At 40.0% G+C, this 24,334-nt stretch overlaps 1 protein-coding gene across 7 annotated transcripts in view; it reads left to right on the top strand.

The window, feature by feature from the left end:
• The window catches only part of LOC116381146 (protocadherin-15-like), a 231,534-nt gene that overhangs the window by 197,388 nt on the left and 9,812 nt on the right, over window positions 1-24,334 (top strand). For 3 of the 7 annotated variants that reach the window (XM_031843009.1, XM_031843011.1, XM_031843008.1), the window contains 9 exons: window positions 1,068-1,195; window positions 5,652-5,882; window positions 6,236-6,324; window positions 7,109-7,285; window positions 7,398-7,616; window positions 8,981-8,989; window positions 10,736-10,846; window positions 23,374-23,395; window positions 24,107-24,148. In XM_031843009.1, coding sequence (XP_031698869.1) covers window positions 1,068-1,195; window positions 5,652-5,882; window positions 6,236-6,324; window positions 7,109-7,285; window positions 7,398-7,616; window positions 8,981-8,989; window positions 10,736-10,846; window positions 23,374-23,395; window positions 24,107-24,148 — 1,028 coding nt within the window. Of the gene's footprint in view, window positions 1-1,067; window positions 1,196-5,651; window positions 5,883-6,235; window positions 6,325-7,108; window positions 7,286-7,397; window positions 7,617-8,980; window positions 8,990-10,735; window positions 10,847-23,373; window positions 23,396-24,106; window positions 24,149-24,334 lie in introns of those variants that run through there. The other 4 variants (XM_031843014.1, XM_031843012.1, XM_031843010.1 and 1 more) reach the window with 3 other exon arrangements.

The following is a 24,334-nucleotide window of genomic DNA, read 5'->3' as shown; positions in this document are numbered from 1 at the left end:
AAACTTTCACTGTTGCTTATTAAGTTAATGGTGTGATAAATGCTTGATATCTGAAACCAGGTTTTCAGTGTTTACTCTTCCCCTGCATATCTTGATAGAAATGGGTTGTAACTTTGGCTGCAGATATTCTACTGGGAGAGGATGCTTAATTAATCCTTGTCAGACCAGTTTTACACTTGCCAAACTACACCAACTATAGACGAGGAAAGCAACAGCAGCACCAACATAAACATGTTGTGTAGACGCGTCTATTTCATCACCCACAAGCAGAGAAATGAAAAGCTGCCGCCATTGTAGTACTTGTGACATCTGCAGGCAAAACAGGAGCTGTGACTTGGCCTTCCTAAAGATGGCATGTCTGCATCTGCAGGTCGAAATGAGTGATGTGGCTTTTCTTGCCAATATGTGGCAGAGGTTCAGAACAGAAGGCCGAAAACTGGCAGTTGGTCGAAACATATTCTATCATACCTTAAAAAGAATGGACCACAAGTAATGATCTTTGCTTTCTCTTTGACACATTACCCAGGCTTGATGCATACTGAGTCCATATTTAGAGTGTAGTAAGCATGACGTCGAAGCAGAAAAGAAAATCCACTGCTTTTCAGGTTGCACAGAAAAGTTAATGTTTTCCAAACTACATATTTGCATTGCCGGCCATTTACAACAGTGCCTACCATTGAAGAAGGCCTTACCAGAAGCAATATGGACACCACAACAATATTTTTCTGTATTCATTTTTGTGCATAAATGTTTTGAAATTTGAATAATCGATACTGCTGGACAATTGCAAGTTACAAATCATATATATTTTTTAATTTCCTTTCCAAAAAAAGAAAATTCTGCTGTTGAGGCTTTCAGGAGGTTCCTAAGTGTCAATCAAGGGGTCACACACTGGTTGTGGGTGATTTACATCAATGACTGTGTTTGTCCTTGTCAATTCATCTCTTGCAATCTATTGTTTACTTTTTGTCCCAAATACTAAATGTGCTCTTCTTTTTGTAACGCCAAATTCAAAAATGTGTCACTATGTGTGTGTGTGTGTGTGTGTGTGTGTGTGTGTGTCCTAGCCAACACAGCTAAGGTGGTAATCGACATCCAGGATGAGAACGACCACCCGCCGGTTTTTACCCGATCTCTTTACATTGGAGGGGTCGCAGAAGACTCTAAAACGTTCACCTCCGTCTTGCAAATACAGGTACAGATATACAGACACATTCATATACAGCAGATAACGGGGTTGATGAAATATAGGAACTCGAAACAATTTAATGTAGTTAATGAAGCAAAGTCTGCGCAGCCCAACTTGAGTCACCGCTTCATTCACATGGCACGCTCCTCTCACTCCAACACATGTCTTTTAATCATTTTAAGCTGTCAGTGCTCTGCTCACTGCTGCCTGCCTGCTGCAACAGCGCTCACCTGAAAGCTATGCTGTTGCTTGCTGCGCCTGGGTCGTCACTACTGCTGTTCGCATAGTATTTCAAAAGCTCCACCATCCACCTGTGGGGTCGGTGTCCACACACTCCCTGCTCTGCTGAGCATGATGTTTCTTTGTTTGGGAGCGACAAAGTCAGAGCAATGCTGGCTTCTGTTTGTTGTATTGTTGCATGGATTGCTTTGTATTCCATGAAGTCCCTTTTACTTGTCCCCTCTTGTGTAACCAGGTCTGGCTTAAAATACGGAATGTGAAACTAAAAATATTATGACTTGGACACAAAAGTAGCCTTGACAGCTGCCACCCAAATTCAGTTTTGCCCAGTATGAAAGTGCATACAATGCTTGTGTAGATTTGTGTGCTTGTGTTTGTGTTGTTTAATTGAATGAAGATGATATTCAATCCAGCAAGTAACAGGATTAACAGGTAAAATGTTTCTCTGTCTCTCTTCCTCAAACATCTCCCTCTATCTCTCTCTGAATTGATACATCTCTTTCTTTCCCTTTCTTTCTTTTTTTTACCAAACTCCGGAGAATTTCATATCACTGTAAACAACTCAAGCGACTCTCGTATTATTAAAATGCCTTTTAGGACCCAAAATGGGTCACAGAGCTCTCAGCCTCTATCTGAGAAGTCGCAATATGTTTTAATGAGCCTGGATGCCACAAGAGACTCGGGCAGGGTCTCTGGCAGAAGAGTATGTGCTTTAATATTTTATTACAGTTTTTAAGATCATTCTTAGATATTCCTGCTGCATTAGATCATACACAGTGAGAGTGACAGGCAAGATGAGAGAATAAGGGAGAGCATGCAACAAAGACATATTCAAAATCACACTTTCACAAGCGTAGAAAATGTGCTTTTCTCTAAATCTGGTTTACCAGATTATTATTCCTCTGTTGCAAACAACCGAGGGTGGTCGTTTTGCATATGGATTTTTTCCATGTCAAGGCTGGAGCTGGTGTACAGTAACCTGCTCTACAGGCTACTCCGTAAATACTTTAACAGACTGACGGGAAAAACGAATAGACTGCTAGTAGTCTCGATCACCACAGGCAGAGTCAATAGATCTGGAGATTGGAAGGAAGAGAGAGGATTGATGGTTAGATAAAGATGACTGGCATCCCGCTGCGAGACAAACTGGCCGGAGAGAAGAAAGCAGGGAAGACATGCATGATTCATGGGTGGATGAATAGATGGAGTGGGGGGGGGGGGGGGGGGGGGGGGGGAGGGGGGGGCGTAAGCGTAAAGATGGACATGGATGCTTGCGGCACATTTGCTAACATTCAGATGAAAGAGTGAGTGAGAGAAAAGGTGGAAAGAAAGTTTGAGAAATGAAGCTATTTTAATCTCAGTTGTTTTACTCAAGTATAGCTAATTCCATCACATCTGTCTGAAGCATGTATTGTCTTAATGAGTTTTGCGTGCAGTGTGTATACCAGGATTGATTGTTATCTGTGTGTCTTGCTTCGTGCAGGGCTGTCATGCCTTCAGAGTGTACGTGCAGGAGTTTAGTCTTTTTGTCCGTCAGAGGAAGCCAGAACACAACTATTGATCAGACTGCAGATGAGTCTCACATTGGCAAACCTACCCGGGGGTACCTCCAAAGATACTTCTGTTCTTCAAACCAATTCTTAACATTGTGTCTACCCAATACGTTTGTCACTTCTCCCACCACAACCAATGCATGAGAAGAATTTAACCTTCTTTCTTTCTTTCTCCAGCACTTTCCCCTGCCCTTACAATTACTGTTTCAAGCTTTCCTTTTAGTGGCTGTTCATACCAAAAATAATTCAAACAGCTGCATTGATGTAGGTGTGTTTCTTGAGGTACTTGCAAGACAATATAATACAATCCAGGAAGCCCAGTTTAAATAATGCATTAATGAGTTTGAAGACTAACCAAATGACAAAACGCCACACAGCAGTAGAAATTATTCTCAATCATGGCGATCCCAAGTGAGCAGTAGGACTGTGACAATCAAGTCACAAAATAACTGGTGTTTTTACAGTTTTTATATTATATTCCTATTTGTTATTTATATTGATTGTGGTGAAGCCAGAGACATTGGGACTCATGCAGCAACATCCTATTAAATTTCTCTTATCTTAAATTGGAGGCGTGTGGCCGATTGTTTATTATTAGCATAACGCCCCCTAAACTCTATTTAACGGCAGGTGTTGTGCCCGGTGCGAATACTCTGCCACATGCCTAAGAATTGGAGAGACGCCAGCAAAAAAAGGCTGTAAAAAGAAGAAGAAGAAGAAGAACTTCAGCAGTAATGAAATTTAGATGCTGCCAAATAAATGTAAGCAGAGTCTGTGACAGCTAACTGGTGTTACTGGAAAATCAAAGGCATGAATGTCCAAAGCATTGAAGAGGAGTATGTTAGCCATTCAGGAGGCATTTATTATCATCCAAGGGTTTTATAATCTTTATTGGGATCAGTGGACCAAAAGTATTTATTTAGCCCACAAATGTAATAATAGAATAAATACAATTACTCTAAAACATATAATAATCTAGATTTGATTGTTTGATATTCATGCATGTTCTATGTACCCTCACATTTAAAACGTACGTTTCCTTCTGTTGGACAAACAGTTCATGGACTGTAAGTATGAGATGTTTGTTCTTCTCTTGGTATGAGTGCTTTCGACCACTCGTAAGACGTCCTCTTAGCTAAGAGAAGAGAAAAAAACAAGAAAACATTGGTGAATCACAGAAATCGTGGGTACTAATACAACAACATTTTGTGGATATGAACAAACATAATAAGAAATGTGTTCTTATATCACTTCCTGCATGAGGCCCAATGTACCACATCATGGACGATATCGTTTTTCACTCAAGGTTGTTGTTGGTCATCTTGTAAAAATGCTTTAAATGAGGCATTAGACCAGATGGGAATGGTTTTAAAAGCACTGACTTGTTTACAGTTCTTGCTAAATTTGTGAAAGTCAATGTATCTATTTTTGAAGGTTCTGTCTTTTAACTCGCATCATGGGGAGGAATTTGACTACTTAGTTGTACACAACATGTATTATAGAGCAAAGGCAATCAACTTTAGAATTACAATTAGAGTGCTTTCAAGCAGTTCAGTACTCATTTTGTAGCTGTTTCAAAACCATCCAGAATTATTAATTGTGTCACTTCTCCAGTTTCGCCTGGTTAGTATTTGTATGCTTGTGGATTTTAAACACAGCTCTTTCTAAGTGCAATAGAAAGTAATCAGGTCTGACTCTTTGCAGTTTATATCACTGAAGGTATTGATATATTGCTGGAAAGTTATCTTAACTGTGCCACTCACCTCTGCAAGTAACATAAAAATAGATCTGTACATGTATTCTTTTGTCAGTCCTCCCTTATTCCCTCATGTTTCTATATGTATGCCTCCATATCCTTTATATTTTCTATTCTTTCCTGCTTCCATTTTCTTATTCCCTGGCCATAAGAACAATATTTCTTTGTTTCTTGCTATCATAGCAATACCTTTGATGTGGTGGGTGTATCTGTGCTGATTCTGTAGTCTATACTCCCTGCCCTTCTTGTAGAGACCAGGCAATAAATCAATGTCTGTCTGAGTGTGTCTGTGTCTGGACGTGAATGTGAGGTTTGCGTGTGCGTGTGTGTGTGTGTGTGTGTGTGTGTGTGTGTGTGTGTGTGTGTGTGTGTGTGTGTGTGTGTGTGTGTGTGTGTGTGTGTGTGTGTGTGTGTGTGTGTGTGTGTGTGAGGGCGAGACTTGATAGTTAGCCAAAATGACAGAACAGATGAATAGACCTGCTCAAAGCACCACTTTACCCCCTGCTGCTGATTCAGAGTACTACATCAAACAACACAACCAAACAGCAGGATTCCCCAGCAGAAAAAAAAAATCTAGAGAAAAACGACAGTAATATATGGCCTTTGGTGAGCGACAAATACAAGAGACAGGATATCAGTCCTGAACTAATCAATATACATGGAGGCGCTGCATCATGATCAGCTGCTCAGACACCTGGAATGAAACGATAAGGAGGCAGAGGACTCGCTATCATGATGATAATCATCTCAGAACATAGAATAGATTATTATGATAATGGCAACGACGGCTTGATCACAGTGTTTTTGTCAATAATGATGACATTTCATGATAATGGTGATTATATTGTGGTGGTGTAATAATGATGATTGGAATAATGACTGTGTAGTGATTCTTATTTACCTCATGTTACAGGCCCTGGACAAAGACACCGGTAACTACAGTGCTATGATGTACCGGCTGATCATTCCCCCTCCCCCTGGTAAAGACACTAAAGTTAGCAAAAACGGCTTTATCATCGAACCATACAGCGGCGTGGTGAAGACGGCGATCATGTACCGCAACATGAGGCGGTTTTATTTTAAGTTTGAGGTGGTTGCTACAGACAACTATGGCCAAGGACACAGCAGCAAGGCGGAGATAGTGGTGTGTATATTTGTATTTTTGACATCGGTGGCAGGTTTATATTCATTTCTTTTATCTTAAATTCTTTACGCCCCTTAACACAAATTGAATGACATGATTGAACTTAATTGCAATGTGATTTATGTGACTCCCAGAATGCCCTTGAAGCAGATAAAAACATGACAACAAATTCAAGTAGACACACGCTAGTGGCGTACTTGGATTAGAAATGTTATCTTTTTCAATTCAAACTTGTATTTCACTGGTGGAGGTTCCATCTGATAAGGTCTACTGAAATGATTTAGAGCTGAGCATGCTTTTTTCTGCTCAGTTTAAAAGCAGAACTTAGTTGTTTTTTTTTGCCTGTTGTATAGGTGTCGGTGGTGAACCAGCTGGACATGCAGGTGGTCGTATCAAATGTCCCTCCGACTTATGTGGAGAAAAACAAAGACCAGCTCCTCAGGTAACTTACATAAAACTTAATGTTGTTGTTGTTTTTTTCTATGATATACTAATAATGTATCTATAGCATTAGGCTGGCTGTACTTTATGTGCCCTAAATGACAAGAATCAAACGTGTATATATATATATCATCATAAATATCAGAAGAAATCAGAATCAGCCTCGAAAATCTAACGTTTATTAGGATACATTTCCAAAATGGGGACTTTTGTAATGTTCCACCTGTTGGCTCCATTGTAGTCCTCCCCCACCATCTGTTTGTTGAAGCCCACAGACACGCTTCCAACTTATTTGTGCGGTCACTCTCGGCACTTCTATTTGAAAATCTCTGAATTTTACAGAAAGGTTCTAGCCCAAATACATTTTTTTTTTTTAAAAGGCAAAGGAGCGATGCTAGTCTATCATACAACGGCTGTTGGAGAGGTCATATTGTGTCAAGATATTACTTACAGGGCCTGGCAATGCTTTTCTGCCTGAGAAAAACGCTACATGGACACGCCCAAACCTGATAATGATGTTTCATAGTACTTACCCTCTTTTCTCTCTACGTCACTTTCTTTCTCAGTCGCTCTCTCACACACACATGCACACACAACTTAGTTGGATAGTTCCTGCTGTGAGCACTGAGCAGGAGTTTCTGTGAGGACAAAAATCAATATTTCACAGCCTAGCCGAGAGGATGAAAACAAAATGTGTTTGTCCAAAGAGATTTTGTCAGCCATGTCGGCATCGTTAAAGTAGCGTGAACCCATCAATCAAAACCCATTATTTTTTGAATCATCAGCATTTTGGAACGCTACGTCCAGGAGCAGATTCCAGGAGCAAAGGTCGTCGTCGAAACCATCGGGCCCCATCGCCGTGCCAATGGAATGGAGCAGGAAGACTACACCAAGTCGGACCTCATGATTTATGCCATCGACCCGCTGACGAATAGGGCCGTTTCTAGACAGGAGCTCTACAAGTAAGAACTTTGCCAACAGATCTATGAAAAGTAAAATGACAGCTCTCCAAAATGTGTATAACATGAACGGACCTTACCTGTTCAGTTACATCACTGCGGTTCTCACCTCAAGGTTTCTCGATGGGAAACTCTTGGACATCAATAAAGAGTTCCAGCCCTTCCTCCCTCCCGGTGGACGGATTCTGGAGATCCGAACCCCTGAAGTGGTGACCAGTGTGAAGAAAGCTGTGCAGACTGTAGGCTACACGGAGGGGGCGCTGTTGGCTCTGGCAGTTATTATCATTATCTGCTGTGTCCCCGCCATACTGATTGTCATCATCACCTACAGACAGTAAGTATGAATTATGTGTAGTTTTTTTTTTTTTGACTAAATATGGCACTTTAATCAGGGACAATATAGACTAAATTATGCTGTAGGAGCTTATTGTGCCTTTGATTGGCTTGTGTTGCCGATGTTTTATAGATTCTGTTTAGCAACAACTCCCATAAAAAGACCAAAACCAACAATTAAGGAATCCTACAACTCAGACCACGACTAGCTTAATTTCCTTGTTAATTCATCGTAAAACGCACTTCATTCAAATATAACGGAGACAAAGCAAACTCGCTAAAACTGTCTCGGCTTGTCATTCCACATTTCCAACAATCACCAACACTGGTTTGGTTCAAATGAAACCTTAATTCATGTAAAAATATGATGACTATTCTTTTTTTCCAGCTGTCTCTCTCTCTCTCTCTGCACGCCGAGATGCAGACGAGCGGCTCTTGTTCCTTTGTTATTCCCTTGCCGCCCGTAAAGAGCAGTGAAGAGTCATAGAGTCATAAATGAGCTCAAAAAGTATTTGGCTGATGAGTGCAGTAGTATTCAAGATTAGCAGTGGAAAGACTGGCGGAGATAATTATTGCTTGTGTCCTAAGCCTGATAAAGCTTATTCCTATGTGTCATAGAACTCCATTGTTGTCCAAAACAATTAAAAACGCTAATATAGCCACACTTTTGCACTGATGAATGAACATGAGCACTGTATACACTGTCCTGATAAATAGTCACTAGTTCACCAATTGATGCATTGATCTGCAGCTGAAAATACTGCCCAACTGTTAAGTACAAATTTAGGTCCTCAAAACAGTTTAGTCTTAAAAAAAAAAAAAAAAAAAAAAAAAGGAAGATTTTACTTTAAATTGGAAAAAAATTAAAAATTTAAAGGATGTTCCCACAGAACATCCTTTAGCACTGTTTATCATTTTATCATCTGGGCGAGTCACTTCTCTAGGTTATTCAGAATGGCAGCCTGTCCCACAGTGCCAATTCCAATAGTTTGTTTAGCTAACCACCGTGAAAGGCTATTAATTTCATCCGTCTCCCAAAGACACATAAACAAGCGCACACACACATAAACTGGATCAGTGCATTCTGGAGAGCGCTTCTCATCCTGCTGAGAAAAAGAGACAAATAACAGACCGAGGATAGAGGAGAGGAGATGTGAATGAAGAAAAACAGAGTAGTAATCATCAGCATAATAATCACTAGTCTCTGTTGCTAAATGACGGTAATGAAGACCAATTGTCCAAATGGGTTGTAAATTTCAATGAATAAACCCGGCTAACAAGAGGCACTGTGTGATTTATGGTTCTAACAGTCACTAATCTTTCTCTCTTTCTCTTTCTGACGCCTGCTGCATCTATCCCTACCAGATTCAAGGAGTGAGTACCGCTTCCATATTCTCATGCTTAAATATTAATGTCATGGCTGTCTTAAAGACCTCTCATTGTGATTAATGTGTTGACTTTCAATGTATAACAAAAAGGATGAGCTCGGTAAGGGCGGTGAAACAGAAAGGACAGCAGACAGTCAAATAAATGAATCCTGAAGAACATGGAATCAGTAAATGTCCGAGACAGACACTTTCATTAGAATATGGAGTGTGTGTGTGTGTGTGCGTGCATACGTGCGTGCGTGGTCATGAGTCCAGGTCACGTTTATGTTGACTGGACAAGAATACCAATGGCAGTTGGTTACGCATATCAGAGAGTAACAGCTTGATGATTTATGACATATGTGAGTAGAACATGAAGTTGAACCACCGTACCAGGAAATACTGTTTCCAGCCTGTTGTTCCATTCCACAAGCTCTGTCATGTCCTTTATAAAGATAATGAAAGCAACTAATGCAAAAGAATCTTTGAGAATGAAGGGAAATTCATTGTGCCATTATCTTGTAATTTACACTTTTTTGCCACAATTGACAGTGTTCAGCATATGTGTTACAAAGTCTGTCATGTAGAGAGGCACATTCAAAGTTTGACCATCATTCATCATTTTATATTTACAGCATTTCAAGTTTTAAGGGACACAAATATTCAGGATCTCACTGACTAAGAGCCTACAGCCATGCTAGTGAGACTGTAATAAATGTTACTGCTAGATACGTGCTCACAATTACAATGCTAACATTCAATGGCAGAATATCCTGCAGGAAAAGTTGCTAATCTAGCATCGGCAACAACTACCTACAATGCAAAGGAACCCAAAAAAGGAAGACAGACTTATAATAAAGAGAGTTTGACAAGATCACAGAAGCATTTTAGAGATGGAGAGAATTGTATCTAATAGTTTAGCCTTCTACTCACAGCTGCGGCTAGCGCTTTGAGCTAGCTGTCAGGCTACGGTAGCTCCAGCAGTGGCTCTCGGCAAGCATCATTATCTCTCCATCTCTAATGCAGCCTTGACATCTACATTTAGCACAAGGCTAAACTATTAGCAACATTTTTTCCAAATCAATATTGTGGCTTGCTAGAGCCTCGAATCACGGTTATGTAATGTCATCTCAAAGGGCTTTACAGGCTCACAAGGTAATTCTCATAGAATTGCTGCTATATAACGGCATCAGGATCACAACCCCTATCGTGATGATGTTTGAAATGAATAACTAGTCGCACAGGTAACTGTATGAAACACGTGTTTATGCTTTGGCTCATCTGGTGGGAGAGGCCTACGACAGACAGTATGCTGAAAGAAGATTATTGATTTTTTTTGCCCAATAATGCCAAAAATAAACTGCAATTCATCAGACATTTCACTGAAAACCAAAAATGTCAACCTCCGTGTGGTGAAAGTGAAAATGTCAGGAGATCAATAACGTCAGTTACCTCCATCCTCTGGGAAGCATCAATGTCTGTCCAGAATTTCATTGAAATTCATCCTGTAGTTAGGATACTTTGGCTGGACCAAAACAATGGACACACAGACAGAAAAGCATGGCTAGAAACCACCCACACACACAGACTATACTCTGCTGGAAACGTTTCTTAAGAACACAGATAGAGATGGATGTACCAAAGATATGAGCTCCCCTTCACAGATGTTGAACATTTGAACGTACTTACTAAGGTCATGAGTTTTCTCTAACTTTTGATAACTAACTCTGAGTTTCCTCTCTGCTGTGTCCAGACGCCAAGCAGAGTGTGCCAAAACAGCCCGTATCCAGATGGCACTGCCAACAGGCAAACCTGCAGGAGGAACTGCCAACAACTTGTATGAAGAGCTGGGTGACAATGCCATGTAAGTGAAGTGTGAAAGTGGTATATTCATGAGCCAAAGCAGAGGCATTAGCTCACATGTCTATGGCTATTAAACCACACATGCAGTCAGTCCCATAACATTACATCTCCTTACATTTGAACTATCACCATGAAAAATGCTGTATATATACTTGTATCTTTGATTCCCTGCGGACCAAAACCATTATTCACATTTGCCAATGTAGTCTCTTTCGTGCATGAAGAATATAGTCCAGTTGTGTTTCAGTTTTAAAGCATGGAGCAATTTGGGATAGCATAAACTCTTCAATCTGAAGTGAAATTAAGTTGATTGTGGTCATAAAATGTCACAGATATTGTAGTTGGGACAAGACCAGTGACCACAATCACAACCAAAAGAAGGCTCTCTACACTCTAACTGCTGTTCGAATACCATTTACTTGATTAAAAAGACATTTGATATCTATAATAGGACACCTGTGCTATGTCGTGTAAGACACTTGGGAAATGCAATTCAACATTTTGGTAGTTGCCTACATCCAAATACAAACATTTCCACTAATGAATACTGAAAGCAATCAGGAAATGAATACCAGCAGCATAAATCAATATCACAAATATAAATGAAAGGAAGGAAATAATGGCCTAACGTCAGGAAAACTGGCATAAAATGCACCTTCCACCGTCAAACCCAACAATGAACTCCATCTATGGCGTCAAGCTCATACTAAAATCCTCCTAACTTGAGAACACAACAGTGCAGAAAAAAGAAAGTGATTCAAACATGAAGATGTATCAGCAAGTGTATCAGACATGTTTTTCACTTGCACATCTCACACAACAGATAAGCTCTCATTTTATTGTATGCAGATGTCTGCACCTGCTCTGAATATTCAGCTCTGTCTCACAGGCGTAACCATGACTTGAAGCGTTTATTTAGGTTCAATAGGTTTGTGCCCAATAAATAGGCACAGAATAACTGTGTCCCTGGCCGCAGAGCAGCGGCGACACAGTCAGCTGTGTGTGTAGTAACTGTGTACTGTGTTATAGCCAAACAATAAAAAGGAGGAAACTGTTGACATACGTATAGTCGATGGTGTCCCCCCACTGTGTCTCTGGCCGCAGTGTAGGCTCACTCACGGACGTAAGCACATACAATTGATTTAATTTCATGTAAAAATGTGAAACCTTGCAGGTAAACAAAACTGCTTTAAAGGAACAATAATAATAACATGGAAAATAGCTGTCGGAGAATGTGTCACAAACGGCCAATTAGCCCTCATTCTGTGCTTGTGCACACTGACAAATACCTTGAATTTATATTTTTAAAGTATCTGAAAATAAATAGTTATATTACAGCAATGAGATCTGTTTACTAGTGTTTTTATACAGTTTGCAAATAAACAATGTTTCGGTGGATTATTGGAAACAAAACATAATTTTCTTCTGCTGTCCATGGTGCTGAAAGGTGCGCTGGGTAGGTGTGCTAAGCGCTAAATGACCCTTGTGAACCCCACATCAATCTAGAACCAAACAAAGCTCAGATTTTTAAATGCACTAACAGTCGCAGATAAACCCTGCAATTGTATCTTCACAAAGTTCAGTGGCATGCAGCTCTATCCTTGTCAGTTTCCTTGTTGTAATGCATACCAATATCCTCACTATACAACAGATAAAGTGAAGGTCAACAATCTGCCCACAGAGCAACGTTTATTTTGAGTGCAGCCTCTCAAGTTCACTTCAAGATTTTCATCGATTCGAGGCTTTCAATACCACCGTAAAACTCCAAATGTATGAATTTAATTTCATTATCAGCCTTCACAGCAGATTGCAATCTCAGTTTATGAATGTTTGCTTTGGAAGCAATGTGAGGTTGTTTTAAAATATATATATATATTTAAAATAATTTTAAATTAAAAAAAAAAAAAAATTCCAATCATGAAGCAGTGAATCATGGTCAGGAAGTAGAGGCAATATAAATAACCTTTTTGATGATTATGTAAAATTACTTCTCTGTATATTAATGCTGTCCTATGTCTCAACTCCTTAATTAATTTGCTGACTCTACTCTATACTGCCTCAAAAAGTTGCTATTCTCTATATACTGCTATATTCTCATCACCACTTACTGTTGCTCCCCCGTTTCTGTGTATCTGCTCCCAAATTTAGTTTAATTTATACTACAATTTGTGCTGGTTTGACATGTCAGTTTGGTTAAACAACAGTCTAATAGTGACGGAGAGACCCCGTATAAACTTTTATCTGAAAGTCAACAACAACCACACACATACACACACACACTCACTCAAGGCTATACACAGATAGTTATTTATAATTCCTTACTGGAGCGTTACGAAGAAGTTGAGAGGAACTCTTATCAGCATTACATGCATCACCGGTTTCCTGTGTGTCCTTGATATGCGTCCCTACTCCTATTAACATGAGAGCAATTCATTTGCAAGATGGAAGAACTATCTTCAAATGAGAACAAGGGGTGTGTGTGTGTGTGTGTGTGGCAGCCAAAATTATCCGATGTTAAAATGTGTGCGGAAATTAACTTGGATATGAGATAATTGAAATAAATGCAGCCCGTAATTTATAAAGACCACCCTGGGCGATAATTAATTCTATTGATAAGCTGCAGAGCATGTTTAATTGTGGTTGGGAAGGTCTCTTGTGTGTGCGCGTGTGTGTGTTTTGTATCACTGCAGTGTTGTGGAGACTACATTTTCCCGAAAGAGTATAAAACCTGGAATAGTACAAAAGTTTGCACATTCATAATTCAGGTCCATTATCAAACTGCTCAGTTAGACGGATTTCGAGGCATTATTTTTTTTTTATTACGTTTGGCTGTTCTCTTGACAGGTTTGGGTTTTAATGTCTGTTTTCAATTACCTGTGAGAAATGAAGTGTTCTTTACTGTATTATTGGCAGCACATTTAATGAAGCACGTTTTTAAAAGTTCAATTGAAAGTCATGTAATTTAGCAACACACCACATATAGTTGTCATCACTTGTGCTATGTAGCAATTACACTCATCTAGCAATAACTAGATGTGTATAATATTCCTATTAACTTACTGACTTGTTCACTGGAATATTTACGGTTGGCAGCTGTGTGGTTTGTTGTAGTTTTTTCTACATAATTATCACGGTTAATGACTCGCATTCAATTTAGAATGGAGGAAAATAACACCTTCTAGTGCACGAAATATAATAAAATAAATATGAAAATTATATTGGAAGATTGTAATCAATCAATTTTTAGATTACTTGATAATATTAAAAGTTTATATTTCAAAACTTTTACTTTGAAAAGGGAATAAGAGAAGGGCAAATAGCTAACGTGTCATAAATTAATTAAACATTTAAAAAAAAGATGTGATGTGATGAACACCTTAAACAAGAGAAAAACATAATTTAATTCTTTATTTTATAAAATGCTTTAACTTCTTCACTCTGCAATCTCTTAATATCTAATGGGTTTTTCAAAATAAATGCATTTGTTGAAAAATAAGAATTGCTCCGTATATAACTGATCAACAGATACACTCTCTGTGAGACATTTCATCACTCTACTTTGCTTGTTCTCATGTTGACTGATCTGTTCATTTTCTCTTGCTCTGATCCATCCATAATTTACCCATGACTGACAGACAAAAGTGAGTAGGATGCTGAAAATGGCTTCACATCTGTGACTAGTTTGATACTGTGTTGACAGTGTTCTTGCCTTAGTTTTGTGTTTGTGTCCCGTCCTCGTCAGTGCTTACTCTTGTTTTACAGGGTAAGTTGTACCGTGGTAGATCAGAGAGCAACGTTGTGTAGCTGATGATTGATTGTGCCTGATCGATGATGTTTTGGAACTCTGGTTATGTTGCATTGGTGGACTTGACATGGACGTAGCCAGCCGTGTGCCAGGAAGTGCCAAGAGTCTGCAGAGTTTTAACAAAGTCATAAACTATACCAGAGATTTAAAAGATCAGTGCACCTTCAACCAGAGAGGAGGATATAATCACTCTTTTGTTGGAAGGAAATCTGCAGACACAGTTGTCTGTCCCTGCCCCAACAAATCTGGCATTGTCTATAGTCGTGATGCAGTAGCGTCTTTGTAGCACACTACTTTTAGCATACATAAAATATATTTGCATTCCTTCCCTTTGTGTTTTAAGACTATTTTTTAGCGCTCCATCTCTTGTCCCTCTGGTAGAAACAGCCCTGACAGAAAATGCCGTTACCTCTTGCAAGATCCCTTTTCCATTTCCTCTCATCCCTGTCCTCATTTATCTCTTAATGTGAAGTCTCCTTTCATTTCATTTATCAAAAGGCTCTAGCAGAAGTTTTATTGTTTTAGCTGCCTTTCCTAGCATCCTTTATGTATCCTTCTGTTGTCTCTCCTGTTTATAAAACATTTTATTTAACCTCTCTGTGCATTACTGCTCTTAATTTGAATTCCATTCAGTCCCTATCTCCCTCTTCCTAATATAGCTTTGATTGCACCTTTCCAATTCGATATACCCTCCTCTTTTGTTATCCCTCTCTTCATTCTGTCTTTTTTTTTCTCAAATTTTCTTCCATGCATGCACCAGCCGGTTAAACCATAGTGGTGGTGGGAGTGGTGGCAGTTTGGATGAAAGCGACCGCACACGTCTGATCTCGGACTTTGCCACACGAGCGATCGCTGCCCATCGTCAGTGCATTGCTAACGGGGGTGTACTTAATAACCTGCCAAAGTCTGAGTCCAACATAACCTTTCTTTCTGATGAAAAGCCCTTGACTATCAAAAATCCCATCTACCATGAGGACGGGACTTTGAGTAGCCCAGCAACTCTTGGGAGAAGCCAGAGGAGAAGAGACCTTCTTGGGAATTTTTCCCCTTGCAGGAAAGGCCTTCGAGAGGCCTGGCTAAGGCTCAGCTCCCCTGGAGGAGATGTGGGATTCGGTGCGTACAGTGCCAATGACTGTGGATGGGGATCTGGAGGTGGACACAGCTGGACTCTCCCATCAAGGTTACATCGTAGAGACATGTATGACACTTTGAGACGGCAAGTGGTTATGGATCCCATTCAGTGGGAGTTGGAGCTTTTAAAGGCTGAATTTAAGGAAAGTAAAGATGCTGGTCTGGATTCAGGATTCGACCGTGGGTTGGATTCAGACTTAATGGGAAGCCCAAGTCTGGAACCCAAGCTGACAGTCAAAGAACAAGCCAGACAATTTGAGCAACAGGCTCTCCAGGAAATGAGGCAAAAGCAAAACATAGATTCACGAGGATCTTTGTCGCCCGATATCATACTTTCTGTTTTCCCGGAGTCTCCTCAGCATCACAAGCACACCCCCACCCACAATGATCTAATCGCTCAGGTCAAAGAGGGTCCTCCGAGTATCATCGTCACCCAAAGTGATGTAGGGACCCCTCCACCAAGCCACAAGCCAACTCCTCCTGTACTGCGGCGCTTCGGGGCAAATTTAACAGTGAATCACAGTATGGAAGAAAGACTTCAGGTCCAATTTGAGCTCATCCCTGATCCTCCATCAACCCCCCCACCACCACCGCCAACACCTCCATCCCTATCATCTCCTCCACCCATATCTGCTCTTCTATCTCCATCATCTCCTCCTCCGCACCACCCTTCCTCCCCTCCTCCTCTCCCTCCTGCTTTATCTCACTCCACCCCTACAGAAAAGGAGACTCCTCCTCCTCCTCCTCCTCCTCACACTCCGCCACCTCCTCCACCTCCTCCCCCTCCTCCGCCTCCCCCTCTCCCTCCCCCATTGACGCCCTCGCTCCTGCGTCCATCCACCTTTGTCCTACCATCTCTCTCGGAGGCACCTGCCCTGCGGCCCGTGTCCCTCCGGCCGCCACCGCCACCCCTTCCTGCGGAGCCCGACCTTCCCCGAAGAGAGTTAAAAGGAATCTTAAAGAACATCCAAAACATTGCGGACATTGAGAAGTCGGTGGCCAACATGTTCAGCCAGATAGATCGGAAACAGATCCCGCTCAAAAAGGTCATGAAGAGCAGAGCGTCCATGGATTCTCTTAACTCCTTGGATGCATTAGCAGTAGCAGCAGCAGAAGGAGGAGGAGGGGGGGAGGGAGGTAAAGAAGGAGCGAATCCTCCACCTCCACAGATTCAACCCAATCCAAACATGAACTCCATCGTGGAGGAACTTGAGAAACGATTCCCCTCTCAGTCTACAATCCTCTAGCCTTTGCCTTTATGATATGGAAAGCACACAGAGGGGGATTTCTTGTTGCATAGCTGTCAAGGGACTGATGCTCAAAATAGCTCAGTGGATGCTGTGATGTGATGTGGTGATTCTTTACCACGCTGCGACTGTGCTCCTCCAACATGATTTCCTGTTTTCGACATGAGGAAAGAAAAAAAACTTGGCCAAATATAAACTCTATGGGTAGAAGAAACATGTTTCTCCTCCTCTCACATGAAGGTACTTGTTGTGAAGAGAAAAAGAGAAAGGGGAGGTGAAACAGCAAGTAAGGTCACATCCTGCATAGCCCTAATGTATTCAGTCATGTAACAGCTGGAAAGGGCTTCCACACTCACTCACTGTATTCTACACTACTTCTGTTTGACTGACGAAGTGGTGAAGGATGAGGAGGAAATAATAAACAGGTCAAGTCTATTTTAAATGTGTGCCCTGATTTCAGTGAACCTGAAGTACAAAGGGAATTCAAGTAGTACTTCTTCGATTTATCTGCCGCTGCCATTATTTTAGTTTTCCCACAAAACAACATTTCTAAGATTTGTTTTTAATTAAGGCTGAGGAAAGTTGTCTTCAATAGCTGCAGATGGAGCTGTGAAATCAAGTGATTAAAAGTGGTAAAATGCCTCCTGGTTAACTTTCAGTTGAGTGTTTTCATAACCATTTTACATCTACGCCTAGTAATTGACATTCTTGTCAACAACAAATTATAATCAATCAAAGACATGATTGCTGATGGATCCACTTGCTATTGTGAGAAGCTAATTACTCTTTTGTGGTGGCTTCAATGCCCTCTGGATATCTAAATCAAACAGAGGACTTTGTTTAAACGGCCAACTTAGATTGAACTTTCCTTGACATGAATTCTTTGTATTTTCTTAGCATGGAGAGTATTTCCCTGTTACATGGCTACAACCAGTCACATTCTGGTTTTACTCTCTATTTCATCAACATTTACTGTTACGTTGTTATCTGATGCTAAAACACTGTAAAATCACAGATTCTGTTCTGTGTACAAGTACATAATCTATCTGTTCCTATCAATATGTTGCTGTCCGTCTTTCCATCTTTATTTAATTTGGGTCAATGCACAACTATGTATTTTTCTCAACCCTGTGTCCTAGAAATTATGTTTATTTATTATTACTAAATTGTTTTTCCAGTCACGCTGTGCTGCTGAACTTAATCGCTGGCTTGATTATGTTCACAGGAAAGGAAAAGCTACATTTTGTCTACAAAGTGCAGGAGTTTAGGTTTAGGCAACAGAAGCACTCTGGTTGAGGTTAGAGAAAGCTTTTGGTTTTGGTTAGATGTTGATAATCACGTTGTGCTATGTGAGTCAAGTCACTGTGGACTTTTCCTGTTTTGAACCAAGACCATGATCATTCCATTAGAGTGCCGCCGGATTCTGAACATAACCAGAAATATAAAAACCGCTGTAGTCTCAACCAGCAGATAGTGTGTTGCAAGACGGGATATTTTGGTGAAAAAGGAATTAAATACGTTTTTAAATTAACTGATATATTTCTGATATGTTCAGTACAGTATCAACAATTTTGTGACCTATATGGCAGATACAAGAATTAACAATTATTGTATATCGATCTACTAGCTCTCCGTTCTATGTGTGCGCTAAAAAATAATCTTGTGTTCATACACAGCCCTGCTTCTGTGAATAGGAAACACACAACACTATTCCAGCCATGGATGTATAAACAGAAAGGTGAGAACGAGGGGGACGGTAAATTGGAAGTGGGGTATTTGTTGAGGTGTTAATCTCAAATAATCGTTCTCCAGAATCCCCTTTAAATACATGAACTTGTGTTGAAAACTTCAAATTACAAACACAGACCTTGTAAGTGTTTGTTACCTTTGTCTTTTTTGTGTCTGTTCCGCTTTCTGCACTAAATACTCTTTTAGTTGCTAGTTATGTTCTAGGAAATTGCAGAGCACTAGAAAAAATACATTTATCTCGTGATATTTTTATTCAAAATACCTGTGCTACATTCTTACGAACGTTTTTCTATAGGGTTGTTTGCTTCTTTGGTTTCTCTCATTAAAATCATTGTGCAAGGTCTTGGGGAAATAATTAATACAAAAAGACAAGTCATTTTCAATAAAAATGTGGTGCTGACAAAAAGTTGTAATGACCTTTTTTTTTGACGAAAATTGTAATCATTTTGAAAGCAGCCTTAGCGCTGGTAACCATTTAGAAATTGACCCTCAAATGAACCAATACCGGTAGCTACTGTGGTAGTTAGTACGAAATAGTCCCCAGTCTTGTGTCATGTTAGCATGAGGTTCATAGTAGAACAAAATAGTATTTTTGTTTTTCTCAAAAACAAAATACAAGACAATACAACAAACAAAAGTACTTTGCTGTTCCACTCAGAAGCGCCCATCTCCAACTGTTTGTTGTCATTTATGCAGGTTTACTATGAGGCAGATTTGATCCTCATGTGTCAGATGTCTTTGCAAAAACATTCAGCCAACATCATTTACGAGTCTAATAACTCATGAAAATAGTAATATTGCAGATCAGGTGACACTGTTGAACTTTCCTTCTGCATGTTTTGACATACATTTCTGCCTTTGCAGATCAAATCTTATCAGAAATGCACACGCAGACCTCTGGAAAGCATGTCATTTTCATCTATGTTGGATTGTGCCTCTTTTTCTTTGATATACTTTTTTTCCCATCGTATACACAGTTGAATAACATGAACATTTATTTTTTATTTTCTTGCGACAGTCAGACTATTTTACCGGGTGATTCTTACCAGGAATGGCATCTGTAACTGCTTGTACGATATGTCAGGTCGGTTCCTTTGATGAAAAACCTGCAGCTGGAAAAGGAATGTAAAAGGAATTTAAAATCCTTCCCTAATTTGACCTCTGCTGTACAGTTAACCAGATGTGGAAAGAAGTGGTCGCCTTTAAAGCACTGACATTCCCTCTAAAAAGTCTTAAATACACTTGTAAGAGTGGAATCAAAGCCTGTGGATTACAGCTCTGTCAGCAGCAGATTTTACTGCCATCAGCTAAAGCAGTTTAAACAAGTTGTCTCCAGACGCATATTGTCATCATGAAGTGACAGAACCACATCTGTCCCGCAAGACCAGCATGACACTGATGATCATATCTGGGCAATTGGATCAAATCATGATGTACAGCGAAATCAAACAAACCCTGATGGTCATATCTCTGGTTATCAAGTGATGACATTATGAGAAGATTTATACCGTCTCCAGTGGAGTCTACGCAGCTGTTATGTTAGGACACGCACACAGTCATACAAAATCGTGATCAAGCTACAAACCTTGCGTTGTTGATATTTAAAAGGCATGAACAGGAATGTAAACATGTACACCCATTAAAACACAGGTTGCAGGCAGTGCTACTGTTTCAGCTGACTGTTAAGATCATGACCTCTATAGATATTAACATTGTATTTACAAAGTGCACTGCAGAGATCGTCAGACTTCTGTTTTTCTTGCCCCGTCGGACTTTGTTTTAGCAATGTAGCCACGTTCCAGATGGTGGCCATAAATAAACAAAGCAGGTAGGAGAAAAAGAGAGTAAAATGAGTGGAGGAGTGACAGTGCATAGGGAAAGAGAGCTACAGTTACTCTGTAAGAGATGAAATGTAGAAAGAAAAGAGAGAAGAAGTGAGTGTTGTTGGGAGCCATAGTCTGAATCTGCTAATATTCCTCTCCTCTCAAACACACTGCTAGACAAGGTGGAGAGGACACAAAGAGGGAGAGTCAATCATGTCAGATGTGTGTGTGTTTGTGACGGAGATCAGATAGCTGTCTGTGTGTTTTTGCCTCGAGAAGACCTAATAATGTGTCTGTCAGAGCAACACGAAACAGTATTGACTCATCTTCACACACTCACACACACACAGATCGCACAATACACGATGCTAGGCACATACTGCTGGCAGCTGTAATCCGGAGAGCATACACACATTTACACACACGTGGAGAAAAAAAGGGGTATTTCATTGTAGACCACCCACTGATCACCCTTTTCATCCATGTATTAATCCATTAATCCCCCCATTCAATATATTCAATCCATCCACTGATATGTCTGTCAATACATCCTTCCACACCTTTATTTAACCAGATAACCTCGTCTTTTTGAAGCTCACGTATTTATTCCAAACTGCATTTTGATACTGGATGAAAGGCTACTATTTCTCCTTGAAGTGTGTGTGTGTGTGTGTCTGTGTGTATTTAAGAAGCACAATTATATCCCCCCAAATGTATCTAATGAAACGCTCAAGTGGTTTAACAATTTCTGTGCGTGCGTGCGTGCGCGTGTGTGTGTGTGTGTGTGAGTGAGTGAGTGCGTGTGTGCCTGTGTGTGTTTGCACTCTAATAACAGAGGATAATCTGATGTGTCCTCTAAAAGTCACAATTTGTTGGTCTGTGATACGTCTTCATTTTGCCAGCTCATCACCTTGGTTTGACAATACATGACAATACATCCTGCTGGCAACATAGTTAAGACGCATGGACGGAGAGATTCTTGTCTGTTTTTCTTATTTATTTGTTTGTATTTTTCTTTTTTTTCCTCCACTTTTTTTTTTTAAATCATAGCATTGTTTAACTTTATTTTCTTTCTTTCTGTGTGTTGCTTTCTCTCTGTTTCTCTTAGTTGTTTTTTCTCTCTTTGTCTTACAGGTTTTGTTTTCGGTAAGGTTTCCTCAGAGCAGTGCATCTTAATTTCACAGTACTGTAACCACCATCAAGCTTGTTTGTTTATACTGTCATCGGTGTTGCTGCTGGGTGGACCTTATCTGATACGTGGTTAAATGAAGTACAGGTCTTAAGGGAATAGTTCGTCAAACAAGACTTACTGTAGGTGTCGTTTGATGACACTCTTGTATGTACAGCAAATGTGAAACTATAAGAGCCAGCAAATAACTGGCTCAGCAATATCCTAACAGGCTACACATGGCAATAAGTTCATATGTAGTCGGCTACAGCCTCCTGCAGAGACCTTAGCTGACATGATTACACCCCTCTGATAAGTACTTGGGAGCATCCTCTTCGAACTTGTTTGATTTTCCGTCTTCCCTTGTTGTCAATCTAAGCCGAGAGTAATTATGTGCTGGACCTGAGCTGAAGAGAACATAAGCAAAGTCTCTCTGGGTTCCTTCATGGTTGTGAAAGATCAGCGAGACCGAGCAAAGAAATGGTCAAATATCAAGAAAGAATTTAATTTTGCTGAAGGCCGCTGTAATGATTGATTATTTTACTGCAATCGTATCTGATATAGGAGCAACCAGACCATAACAATTACTGACACGCTGTAGCTGAAATGATTAGGAATACAATTTTATGATTACATTATCACATCGCTGCCCGTTAAACATATCCAACCTCCATTGTGGACGCCTATCAATTGATCATAATCAATTTTGATTAATACTAATGAGGGTCTCGAAGTACCCGGAGGCCAGATCTGGCCAATAAAATGTGTTTTTTTTCTATCTAGGCTTCAAAATTGGAGCACAAATAAAACCTTTTTTTTTTTTTTTAACAGCTGCTTAACCGTTCACCCCGTTGCTCAAGTTCTGCTTATTGCTAAGTGCTGCAAAACTCGACATCTATCTGTTGACGTTGCGGTTGAGAGTATGTACCAGCCCAGTACCGGATTTATGTTTATTATACATTCAACTTGCATGTGTTGTGTCTTTCCTGATGAGAAAAAGCACTGTCCTCATGAATAAAACATTCCACCACTTAAACTAGTCACAAATTACACAGTAACTGAAATATGGATTTATTATTGCTGAGGCTAATATTGACATACCCCATTCACGGTTCACGCTTTCAACAATAGTTCAAGCTCATTTGGGTTGTAAATGAGATGTGAATTTTATGTATTTATGAAGCTAGAATCCGTGTATTTACCCAGAATAAAACGGCAAAATAAACAGTAGCCTATTGACAGTGCAGGAATGGTTTAGTGTAGTTTCAGCTTTTCCTTCAGCCTCTGCCTCTTTCTCTTTTATACTGTATAAACCTCCCCGTCTCTCCATTTGCCTCAAAAACACACACAGCCCCTTACATGCACTCATGCACATTTCATATTCTTGCTTTCTTCTTGGAAACTGGGTTAAATTCTACAAAATGTAATATATTTCTAGCGGCCACTTCCATTTGGGGGTTGATTCAAACAACCCATTTCCTCCGCAGTGAGGAATATGCACAGCAAAGTGCTGACATGTATCAAAAGCACATCAGAAGAATTATGTTTAATGACAGTTTTTTTTTTTTTGTTGTGGTCTTTCCGTTTCACTCTTTGATCTTCCAGACGTGGATATGGACAACATGAGGTAGGTGTCTTTCTCTGTACACATGCTGTAGAGTTGCATGTGTTGTTGTCGTTTTCTTCTTTCACCCTTGATGTTCAGTCGTACCCTTCATTGTGTTCTGCTCTCTCTATTCTTTTCCATTTGATGTAATCACGATGGAGCAGCATGTAGTCAGTGCTTTGTATTTACATTTGTTTTATATCTGTCTGCAATCCATTGATGGTGAATATTAAAATGTGAAACCACAAAGGAACAAATAAGAAAGTCAACCAATCCTTTTGAATTTTGGCCTTTGAAGCAGCAGAATACTCTTAATCATTTTCAGAACTTTACCAGAAATGTATTGTTTAATATGTACCACAGCATTGGTGATTCTTTTGTATAAAAAGGAGTCCATTTTCACTTAACTGACTTCTCAGTTGGTAAAATTCCAACCCCTCAAATAACTGTATTTCATTACCAGCAATCCCTCAGCAGACACATTTTGAAGTGAGTAAATATTTAATTTAAGCTGAAATTAAGTTCCAAAGTGATATTCACTATTGCAAGAGTAATACTTGCTCACACGAAATTGATTGACGACATCAAATGAAAACAAATGCTCAGACAGGATTCTCTACATTCTACGATTTTGAATGAAGAGCATTGGGCATTGATTTTACTTTCCAAAATAGGTGTAGGGAAGAGTTCCTAACTTCTGTCTTGACATTCGTCACTTTTCTTTCTCTCTAGCAGACACAACAGCTCCTCCGACCTTCTCTGCTCAGACCAGAGGTACTCTGTCACTTTTCTCTGAATACTTCTTTACTCCCTGTGTGTGTGTTTCTGCTCGTGTGTGTGTGTCTGTGTTAGTGCAGTCAGTGTAAACAGAGGTGAAAAAAACACAATTTCTCATGAGGGATGTGTTTTGTGAGTGTTTGTGTGGGTTTACGAGTAGGTATGTATCTCTGTCGTGTGCAT

Source organism: Anarrhichthys ocellatus, unplaced genomic scaffold (assembly GCF_004355925.1).
Source record: "Anarrhichthys ocellatus isolate YVR2014 unplaced genomic scaffold, GSC_Weel_1.0 scaffold4, whole genome shotgun sequence".
Lineage (NCBI taxonomy): Eukaryota > Metazoa > Chordata > Actinopteri > Perciformes > Anarhichadidae > Anarrhichthys > Anarrhichthys ocellatus.
The sequence above is the reverse complement of the archived record's forward strand: the minus strand, read 5'-3'. Positions and strand labels throughout refer to the sequence as shown.